Here is a 12,198-nt window from a genome sequence, read left to right as displayed (position 1 = left end):
CATACACTACTGCGCCATCTATATTACTATTTCAGAAAATTAAGTACTTTTCGTTCTACAAACTATAGCGCTACTGTGTGTTTATTGGCCGTGATGATTATGATGGTGTCCTTTCGCTTTAAGATGTGACTTTTTCATTAAATTCCTAATGATGTTATAGTTTTATTTTTACAATTAATGATATTAATTTTGATCCTTTACAGTAAAAGTAAAAGAAAGGGTATTTGTCTATGGTTTTTAGTCCACAGTCACACGAGCGCCATTTTTATGTATCACACAATCACGAAACTAGAATTCAGCTCCTGTGAATACGGGCTTACCACTAACTATTGACGTTTTGACGTTTCATTCTCGTAATTTCATTTTGGGGGCGGCTCCAGTTGTTTCCTGTTAATGAATCCTTGTTAATTTTAAGAAGAAATTCTTAGAGAAATATGAAATTATTTGATTCTTCGATAATATGAAAAGATTATAGTCTTATTTATATCTAATGTTTTCTTCAACGTAATTCAGGTAAATTTTTTAATGTCATTCTATTAGACCTTACAAAATTGTAATCGGCATACCCTTTCTAAATAGTAATTATTATTGATCTTCCGGAATTAGAATTAGCTACTTATATATTAAATAAGCGTTTTGTAAAATCTAAATTTTTATATTAAGAGATATACACCAAATGTGTAATATATTATCTTACTAATCAATTTAATTTTTATTGCTAGATGCTTGGTAGAATGAGAATAATTTATTGTGTTTAAGCCCTTGACCATCGTCGGTATAAAAAAAGGCGGTTGCGTATTTTTTGTTTTAATTTAAAAGTGGGTGGTGAGAAATAAAATTTTGTGAAATTATTGATTTAGTCATCTGAATCTCTTAGTCATTAGTCTAAGCTTTCTCTCTACTACAATAATATAGATTCATAGAATAATAAATTATTACATTATAACAATTTAATACCATCATATTTTCTTCACAGTCTTGCTTCTCATAACAGGAGTCTATAACCTATCACCATTTGCTAGGTAGCTTCATTTGTTTGCCTTCTCTTGCCAGTACAATTCTACTGTGTGTAATATGATCTCATTTATTTAATTTTACATCTTTACTATCTGACCTAGCAAATATTAATTTGCCATATAAATTATTACTTAATGGATTCATATTATTTTGTGCTATTAGTATGTGTGATTCCCATATCCAATTCAGCAACATGATCACTGCTGTTGGAAGCATTTGGCATTTGGTCTCAAAAGAGTCAGGTTTCAAAGCTATATCTGATCTATATTCATTGCCTGTTGATGGCAGAGGCATGGCAGATGTCAGAGGTAGAATATGTATTGGAATATCTGTGTAGATTCAATAACAGTCACAATTTGATCACTATTAGTGTTATTGTAATGTTTCCTGAAGCAGTGGTCAGATTTCCGCACCAAATATTTGTGGTGTACACATGGTAGTGAAATAAAAAAAAATATTTGATGTCTCACAGTAAGATATATTGCAAATCTGCACTAAGGAGATTCTTAGATTACCATTCTCTGAGTAGTTATATACCGCAAATTTTTATTAGTATTTTGTGATTGCTATTAAAAATGAATTAGTAATATGTTTATTTAATTAATGAATTTAATTAAAATTATAAATGTTTATAAATTAAAATTTTGATTGTTCAGGCCTAAATCAAAATGATCGGGGGCCTGTTTGTCTACAATCATAAGGGCGAGGTGCTGATCTCGAGAGTGTATAGAGATGACATTGGCCGGAATGCAGTGGACGCATTCCGAGTGAATGTCATCCATGCAAGACAGCAAGTGAGGTCGCCAGTCACTAATATCGCTCGCACATCATTCTTTCATATTAAGGTAAGATAGATAGATAAAATCTTTATAAATATTGAAAATATTACAAACTATGCAACGACCGACCGATGACTACATTTATGAATATATTTTGCCCAATTTATATAATATCTAGTTAAATTATAGCCTATGTGTTATTCTGAAGTCTAAGCTATATCACTGTAAAGTTTCAACAAAATCTGTTCAGTAGTTTTTTTATGAAAGATTGACAAACATTCAGCCATCTGCCCATACTCACAAACTTTAGCATTTATGTGTATAGTATACATTTATATTTGTTTGTAATATTAATGTTGTCTGACTAATATTATTAACTCAAAAGTTTGTAAGTATGAATGGATGAATGAATGTTTGTTACTCTTTCACGCAAAAGCTACTGAATGGATTCGTTAAATCCATTACCTTACAGTAATATATGTAGCTTATACATATTTAATGTGGGGTGAAACTGCTGGCAAAGCTAGTTAATAATAAACAATAATCATCCTACTATTGGACATGGACAACATTTTGTTATGAAAATAATATGTTTCTATAAAATTACGGTCATAACAAAGTATTGTGTATATAGAATTTCAATTGAACTCCTACAACTTGTGGGCTTGTCCTGCAGGAACCCACAATAAGAATACTGTAATTGTATTCTTATATTTTTTTTGTGATGGCCTCTGTGGTACAGCAATCTAAGACACCACTTAACTTCTGATGGCCGCAGGTTCTATTCTTTGCATGATGTAAACATTTGTATTCATGAATATAATTGTTTGTATTGGTCTGATTGTTTTGTATGTTTGCTTGTTTATTATGTAAGTATTTATGTATGTTTTTGTCTACCCCAGTACCCAACACAAGTTCTGTTTAGCATGGGACTTGATTGCTCTGTTTGAATTGTCTAGGTATATATACATATATAACATTTTTATTTACTGTGTGTATTAATATTTTTACTTATATGTTACTTATAGCGTGCCAACATTTGGCTGGCAGCAGTCACCAAGCAGAATGTGAATGCAGCCATGGTCTTTGAGTTCCTGCTGAAGATCATTGATGTGATGCAGTCATATTTTGGTAAAATATCTGAAGAGAACATCAAGAATAACTTTGTCCTCATTTATGAACTTTTGGACGGTAAGATATCCTTATTTCTGATTGTCCTATCATAGTTTATTATCGAATAATTGTGGAATAAGAATCATCAAACGCAGTTTACCAAAAACACATATAAAAAAAAACAGTCCAATTAACAATCTTTATTTATAGTGTGAACAAAGCGAATAATTTTATGGCAAATAAAGGTTTATACACATTTCCACTAGCCATAGTTAACTCAGATGCTGTTAACAAAACAAATAATGTTTATTAAACTCGACAGATTAAACAGAAATTTACAATGTCCTTCTAGGAGAAAGAATAAAAATATAATATTATTAATTTCAATAAAATATAATAATTTCAATTTGATTTACTAATTAAACATTATTCTTTTTCAGAGATCCTGGATTTTGGTTATCCCCAAAATTCTGATACTGGTGTTCTGAAGACATTTATAACACAGCAGGGCATCAAATCTGCGTCCAAAGAAGAGCAGGCACAGATTACCTCACAGGTAACTGGCCCATTTCATTTTTTTAGATGATTGAATGATGCTGCCTTCTGTTCTAATAGTTTATGCTGTCAATGAAGCATGTTGCATTGATAAATGAAAATGCACTATTATTATTCTAATGTCATTAATAGCGAGGAAGAGTTAAAGCAAGATAATTACAAAAAAAAGTAATATGCATATATTGGAAATAAATTATAACGAAAAATTCTTAAAAATTTGCCTTTTTGTTTGTTGTAACAGTCACTTTTGTATTTTTTTGTTCCTATATATTTCGGTTTTAGTTTTAACTTAACTAAAACTTAACTTAACTCTAACTTATTCTACATTTAAGTTAGAAATAATCTATATTCAAATAAATTGTAATTTGGAATAATCACTTTTTTTAATCTACCACATTTTAAATGCAGTTTTAGCACAAGAAAAATGAACAAGAAAGTTTATTGTTGCCTTTTCAAACATTGTTGTACAACTTTACATTTTTAAGTCAAAATAGGAATCTGTGATCAGTTTTGATCACTACAACTATATCGTGATCAAAGCTGATCACTCCAAAGACACTGTGAAAAGATAGTTCATCCTACTATATGTATTTTATAATATATTTAATTTTACTTACAGGTGACAGGTCAAATCGGATGGCGTCGGGAAGGTATTAAATACAGACGCAATGAACTGTTCCTGGACGTGCTGGAGTATGTCAACCTGCTGATGTCACCACAAGGTACTCTAGCAGCCTGTAGTCTATACATGAACAGCACCATGGATATTCCAATGACATTTGATGTGTTTTAATAACATAGAGTTTTTTTAGGGATCACTGGCTGTGCCTGCGGTTTCACACGCATGATCTTTATAGCTTATATGCTGATGTATAAGCTATATTACTGTAAAGTCTCATCAAAATCCGTTCAGTAGTTTTTGCACGAAAGAGTAACAAACATTCGTCCATACTCACAAACTGGCGTTTATAATTTTAATAAGATAATGGAATGGTGCACTCGCTCGCGCTAACGGTTTACGCTGGCGGGGCACCAGTGGAGGATGATAGTATGAGCATGAGATCAGGTCAGTTAGCGTTATCATGACATAGTTACTAAGAATTTATCACGATGGCTGCCTGAAGGAATCGCATGGTGTTTAACCTGACATTGTACATTGCTAGCAATGGGATTTTTAGTCCAGATTACTAAAAATCCCCTATGCCCATTTCTGAGGGTTAAGATCTCATTTCTCCATACCCTATAATTTCATCACCTTTTCCCATCCTTTATAGAAAAATAGAAAATAGAAATAATCTTTATTCAAATAAACTCATTACAAGCACTTTTGAATTATTTTTTTAATTTCATATTTTGATTCTACCACTTATTCGGAATGCAGAATCATCACAAGAAACTTGTGTGTTGCTTTTTTGAATAGATGTTTTTTTATATAATAATTACAGTATCACAAGTAAGAGGCATGCGATAATCAACATAGAAATCGCTACGCACTCATTATTAGTGTAATCAGATAATATTGTCAGTGCTATGGATTTAAAGATTTTCTATAAAAACATTATTATCGTTAACGAATTCTTCAATTTTATATTCTATTTTGCAAAGGAACTGTTTATATGACATTTAAATCTTTTTTCTGGCAGATTTATAACAGACTCTGGTATTTTATTGTAAAACCTTACTCAATTGCCATAAAACGAATTACTAACTTTAGCCAAACGACATTTAGGTAAAATCAGTTTAGTTTATACTGAATTAAAGCTTATAAATATAAAACAAGGTACTTTGTAAGAGAAATAGATAATACAGTGTTATTTGGTGCATGCTTGATTGCCGTATGTCGTATAGCTCTTTAAACCCCGACCTTGGGTCATAAGTCCTGGGAACTGTTCCGAGTTTACCTCTCAGCCATACGATGGCCCGGCACCTGCACGCCATCCAATCCAGGGATTGCTAAGAAGTTCTTCGCTCTATTTGTGGGATGATAAGTGTTCGATCTCCGTCCAATGTAAACGGAGATCGATATTACGACGGCCTGAGCCGAGGCTCGAACTCCTAGCAGTCGCCTCAGACTAAAGTCATAATGTCAGGCCGGAGTTGGCCTTCATTCGCTTTATAAGTCTTTCCGCGGGTTTAGAAAGCCATCGACACTCGCCTCTTATCGTCCGATGAAGCTCTAAAGGCCAACAGCATTAAGTAGTCCCAGAAAAATGATTCTAACTGTTGTAAGATGCAATCTTGACAAGAATGTAAGCTGTTCTGTTTCAGGTGGTAATAATGTCACCAAATTAAAAGGCTGGTGCAAATTACTAAACACTGATCCCGTAAATCCCTGGAATGCTAAGAAGTCAGTCTTTAACAACAGCCTTATTTCCAACAGGTCAGGTGCTATCGGCCCATGTTGCCGGGAAGGTGGTGATGAAGTCATATCTCTCTGGTATGCCGGAGTGCAAGTTTGGCATCAATGATAAAATCGTCATGGAAGCTAAAGGGAAAGGAAATGGTTAGTTCTCTACAATATAATAATAATATTAGATTTTAAGAACTTGCTGTTCCTAAGTATCGGTTAGAGAAAGTCAATGGGTATTTTATGGGAATGAGTATAAAAATTTACAATAATAGAAATAGAAATAGAAATACAAAACATCTGTTAAATCGTAATTATCGAGCAAAGCCTATTACTTACTAAACAATTACTTAAATGACAAATATGCATGGCAGATTTTCATTTATTATTAATAATCTACATTAAAATTTCAGTTAAAATTAAAAGACACTTTCCTAATAACTTAATTTAAATAAACTGGCTCTAAAAAAGTTTTTGTCAGTTCTTCTCAATTCAATCTGTATATTGAATTGGATGATATGGAAAAATTATTATTACAACAAAATTAAAATTCATTAGCGTCTGAAATATCGTACATGAATAAATATTTTTTTTTATTTGATTTATGTTTTTATTTTCTTGTTTTGTGTATGTTCGGTAATCTGAATGTTGGCAATAAAGGTTTTATACTATGTCTCTATAAAAAATGGCGGATATTGCAGGTGGTATATCTGGCAACACTGACAGCGACCCGGCGCGGTCGGGCAAGCCGGTGGTGGTCATCGACGACTGTCAGTTCCACCAGTGCGTGAAGCTCAGCAAGTTCGAGACCGAGCACTCTATATCGTTTATACCTCCGGACGGAGAGTTTGAGCTGATGAGGTCAGTACTATATGGCTGTTTTATATTTTTATAAAAATAATATGATTAACTGTATATTTATTATATTTTACTGTAATAGTAATAATAATAATATCTTAGGACAATTCACACAGCGTCATCTAATCTCAAGCTAAGGTGTTCTGGGTACCGGACAAATGATGATATGGATACTAGACTTAGATGTATTTAATTGTATTTATTTATATACATAATATACATAGAAAACATCCATACTCATGAATACAAATGTTTGCACTGTCCAAGGAATCGTACCCGCGACTGTCGAAAGTAAATCGGCGTGCCAAACCGGTATAGAACCGAGGTCGTCAAAACTACTATTAATAAATAATTTTAATCCACAGATATCGTACAACTAAAGACATATCGCTACCATTCCGCGTGATCCCGCTGGTCCGCGAGGTCGGCCGCACCAAGATGGAGGTGAAGGTGGTGCTGAAGAGCAACTTCAAGCCCTCACTCCTCGGACAGAAGATCGAGGTGAAGATCCCCACTCCGCTCAACACCAGCGGGGTACAGTTGATATGCCTGAAGGGGAAAGCCAAGTATAAAGCCTCAGAGAACGCCATTGTTTGGAAGTAAGTACGGTAAATTAGTTACTAAATAGCGCCATCTAGTCTTAAGCAAATCTGCTGCTGCAAGTGATAAAATACGTATATATTTTTTACCATCAATATATGTATATGGGACACAGTTACCTAGATACATCAATATAATAATTGCAATTAATTATGGCTAGTAAAACAAACTCAATATTAACGACTAAGCACCATGTCTAAACTGTGTCACCCCACCTTATATTTTGCTATTGGTAATTAGTATATAAGATCAATATTTTTATGTACATTTGGTCAGTCTATTATCATCTGTTATATACATCGTCTCAACCGACAACATATTACAATAATATCCAGACCGATACAAGAATTAGTGTCGTATACAGTAATATATTTTTTATGAACACTTATCTAATAAAAAGTTTATTTCATAATTACTAGACATTTCAAATGGTGCCTATCTATTCGAAAAAATGTCGGAGAATAGACTCTAGGTGCTCGATGCTAGACATATTTAAATATATTTTTATGAGTGGTAACACCTTGTAGTCAGTCTGTCTCCACAGAGGAATACAAAGTTGACCATGATTAATGAGAGTGAATGAATAGAAAGGAGATGAATGACAAATAGAGTTCCCTACCTCCAACTCAACAGCTTCCTTTACACGATACATTTATTTATGATGAGAGAGAGAGGAGAAATGTTCACACACGCTCAATAGTGAGTGATACTGCCTGTACACATATGCTCTTTCACGTGGTAATCGGCTTTCAGAATCAAACGCATGGCGGGAATGAAAGAGACCCAGCTGTCTGCCGAGATCGAGTTGCTGGAAACGGACACCAAGAAGAAGTGGACGCGGCCACCCATCTCCATGGGATTCGAGGTGCCCTTCGCACCCTCCGGATTTAAGGTTTGACTATTCAATTTCAAATTAAAATTCAAAATCATTCATTCACATTACATTATTACATTTTAGCCGCTTATGAACGTCGAGTTTTATATACTAATATTTTTTCCCTAACGTCCAGATCAGCACACAGATTCAATTGAGAAGAACTGGCAAGAAACTAAATTGAATTTCTTATATTGTTTGTTTTGCCATATAAATTAACATCGCTATTAGAAAATAGGGGTTGATTGTATAACGCTGTTTCCCTTGTTAACAATTATAATTATGGACCTGGATTATAATTATAACCCAGGCCATTCACACAGCGCCATCTAGTCCCCACGCTAAGCAGAGCTTATGTTATGCATTCTAGATAACTGATAATAAAAATAGATATATACATTTTTTTCTAAATACAAACATAATATACATAGAAAACACCAAGACCAATACAAACATGCTTACTCCTGAATAGAAATGTTTGTACTGTGTGAGGAATCGAACCTTCGATCATCGGAAGTAAAGCGGTGCTTAACCGCTAAACCACCAGGGCCGTCAAAGAGAGCCATGTGTGCAAAGCAACGGGTGTTACAAAGGCATAGCTTTATGATAGTCTTCAAATGAAATGAAGTTAAAACTCTTTATTTGTTCCTGTCACATAAACTAATACATTTATTTATTACAAATATAAAAACATCTTTAAATTAACCAAATTTTCATGGATTAATTTATATGGCAAAACAATTTATATCGTTTGCCGGGACAGTTAGTACAAATATAAAAACATAGCTATATGTATATAGCGAACTGTAAACATGTATGTAGTTATATATCTTCGATCAGCAGCATGTATGCCATTTTATTTATCATCATAATTACATAGTATAAAATGTCCCTATGTATGCTTAATCTTTAAAACTACGCAACGGATTTTGAAGCGGGTTTTTTTATAGATAGAGTGATTCTAGAGGAAGGTTTATATATATAATACATGTACACCCGGGCGAAGTCGGGTGAGTAGCTGGTATGTAATAAATCAAAAGAAGGTTCTATTATTCTCTATTTACAAGCAAATCACTCTTTTCTCTCTAACATGAATTGAAAAGTGATTCTGTATTTTAGAAAAATGAAAACAACACACACATTTGAAAGATTTGACATATTATAAGAGTCTGTAATAGACCTACATGAATACTAATATAAAATACATAATAATAATAAACATTTCTTCAGCATTACAGTATTCTTAGATGCTATTTATCTTATATACAATACAACTAAAAGCTAAAACTAGTAACGCTGAATGTGAATACAGATATTTTGATTTGGTTTCAGTTGCACTGTTAAATGTGATTCTGTGTGTTTAGGTCCGTTACCTGAAGGTGTTTGAACCCAAGCTGAACTACTCGGACCATGATGTGATCAAATGGGTGCGGTACATCGGCCGCTCAGGACTGTACGAGACACGATGCTAAGCACCACACACAAATGGTTTCATGTAAGTATACCTTTTTACTGGCTGAAACAATTATGCACTAAAGAGACATATCCATACGCCACCATGCCGCCTGAGGCACTTTCTTATTGATCCCGACGACCCCATAACAGTAGCTAACCTTTCCACGGGTCTACACGTTCCGTCCCTACCATGCTTTCACACACAGACACACGACACCGTCCTCGCCGGCGAAGACGACGACCTCAATCAACCTGGCGCCATACCATTGCAATTATCAGAAATTTGGCCAAATGGATTTTATTTAATCACACTGTAATATTTATAACTATAATGTTGATCATTTGGTATAATCACATTACTTTATTTAAAACTATAATTCTTCAGCATAGTTATTATCAACAAGCATGGAGAAATGTCTTTTAAAAAGTTCCATAGATTATAAAATATTATTTTATTTCTGGAATATTGAATATATAATATATATATTTACATAGTGTAAAAGGAATTCGCTTCCGCTGTCTTTTCGCTCAGATTTTTTAAACTACGCAACGGATTTTATTTCAGCTTTCAGCAATAGTTAATTTATTATATTAGTTATTCAAGGAGACTGTTTATATGTATAATACATGTATAGCCAAATGACACAGGGGCGGGTAGTTAGTAGGCTATAATTTAAAAACATATAGATACGAAATATAATGATAAATGTTAAGTATGATGCAGATGAAATTGCGCGGGTCAGTTCTCAATTATTCAAATTCAAAATAACTTTATTCATGTAGGTCTATTACAGACTCTTATGATATGTCAAGTCTACCGTCAGTTCGGAATGATTTCGAAATGAGAAGAACTGACATGAAATTCAGCTCGTATTCTTTTCAAATTAATACACTAATACAGATTAATTTTTAAATTAAAACAAAAAATACTATTTTTAAGGTTCTCTTTTTTTTTCAGGAATTTGCCGATCGAACGGAATCACGCATGGGAATATGGCATGTTACATAATATATGAATGTATATAGGATTTCATAACCCATTGTCATACAGCATTATGAGATATATTTTTTTATTATTTTTAATTACGTCAATTTATTATTCTATTGTCCCTTTTGTTGTGCTGTGACAAAAGAGATTATTTTTATTGGTCTTAGTATAATTTTTAATACGTAAAGAGTAAGTACTCTCTCGTTTATATACCCTTAATTTTCAAACAAAAATTAATATGTCGTCAGTAACAAAGAAGTGAGTTAGCGCTTCACCAAATAAAACGTGTCCTGAAAACCGCATTATAGCGTCCTTTGAATTGTCAGTCTGAATCACTTCTATAAGATTCGATTCGATCGATCAGCCATAATAGTATTTTACTTTTTTTAATATAATAGATATCATTAATTGTCTCATAATGAGACAGATTCAACAGATTAACAGATTCTCTGTTAAGGCAAAATCAATAGATATGAATATTTTTTTTTTTCTAAAAAAAATAAATATTTATATTATTTTATCTATTTGATTATATTATTTTAAAAATTGATTAATTTATACTCAATGTTTTTCAAAGACGATAAAGAAGTTTTATTAGGTGAGCTCTACCCGTTTAACTGTACCTACATCAAACTTAATTTTGTAATGTGAACCCTAATTATAAATGAAATTAGACATAAATTTGGTTAATCCACTTTTCTCCTATTAAAAATCTAAGAAACCTTTCGTTTCTACGGTTTTTGAATTAAACGTGGCTTTATAATTTTGAGAGATGATAGCGAGGTTTATATAACTGTTATTGATTTATAATGGTCGAAATTCTGTTGATACAACATCGAATCTCAACATCTGATGTTATATTAATTTTATCAAACGGATCCCGTTTGATGCTGCATAAAGATAAAATTGAATTGTTTATTATACTATAGAAGAGACATAATAATTTGCAAAACATATTCTATATATTGCACTTAATAATTGACAAAATATTTTTTTTTTATAAAATTACGTTAGCAAAATTTTATATTTTATAAATCGATTTTTAGTTTAGTCTCTAACGCATGCTGGTGTCATAGCAACTCTTTGTGACGTCACTATCCTGTGTGCACATTGTGTCAATGGAAAAAAAAAAGAAGTCGTAATGTACCTAGTCTATGATGTAGGTGTCATGGCAACGGTTGGTAAATCGTATCTACATTGTGTAAACGATCAATTGTAATGTTGTCACAATATGCACACAATGTCATAGGAGTGACGTTAATGATAAAACCTATTTAAAACCTGAAATAAAATTTGATTACAAGACTTCATAAATTCATAATTTCTTCAAATAATATTGCAGAAGTTCATGTTGTATGGTCTTGTTCCTTTGCCTTTCAACTTTTGGATGAAATAAAACTATTTTTTTTTTAATACTTAAAATATTTTTTTTTCTTTTATTGTGAAAATTAAGGCATAATAATATTTTATTACAAATTTGAACTATTTGAACTTTAGTTTATTTATATATTATATGGTTTTACTTATTGCTTACTTTAATCATATGTATTGTATCTATTGTAAGTTCATATATCTGCTGTTAATATTTAAAGGTAAGGTATATAGAAATACT

The 12,198-nt window shown here is 32.4% G+C and overlaps 1 protein-coding gene across 1 annotated transcript; it reads left to right on the top strand.

Moving 5' to 3' along the window:
• The first annotated feature begins 358 nt into the window (after window positions 1-358).
• On the top strand, window positions 359-10,765 carry LOC131854375 (AP-2 complex subunit mu). The gene is made up of 11 exons (XM_059205489.1): window positions 359-513; window positions 1,674-1,862; window positions 2,825-2,987; window positions 3,350-3,465; window positions 4,084-4,186; window positions 5,845-5,967; window positions 6,513-6,672; window positions 7,035-7,268; window positions 8,023-8,161; window positions 9,508-9,638; window positions 10,557-10,765. Exons 2-10 carry the CDS (start codon window positions 1,686-1,688, stop codon window positions 9,613-9,615), a joined length of 1,323 nt encoding a protein of 440 aa, XP_059061472.1. The 5' UTR covers window positions 359-513; window positions 1,674-1,685; the 3' UTR covers window positions 9,616-9,638; window positions 10,557-10,765.
• The last annotated feature ends 1,433 nt before the right edge of the window (window positions 10,766-12,198 follow it).

Source organism: Achroia grisella, unplaced genomic scaffold (assembly GCF_030625045.1).
Source record: "Achroia grisella isolate CSIRO2021 unplaced genomic scaffold, CSIRO_AGI_Agris_v1 utg980, whole genome shotgun sequence".
Classification (NCBI taxonomy): Eukaryota; Metazoa; Arthropoda; class Insecta; order Lepidoptera; family Pyralidae; genus Achroia; species Achroia grisella.
Note: the sequence above shows the minus strand (reverse complement) of the source record. Positions and strands in the feature narration are given on the sequence as shown.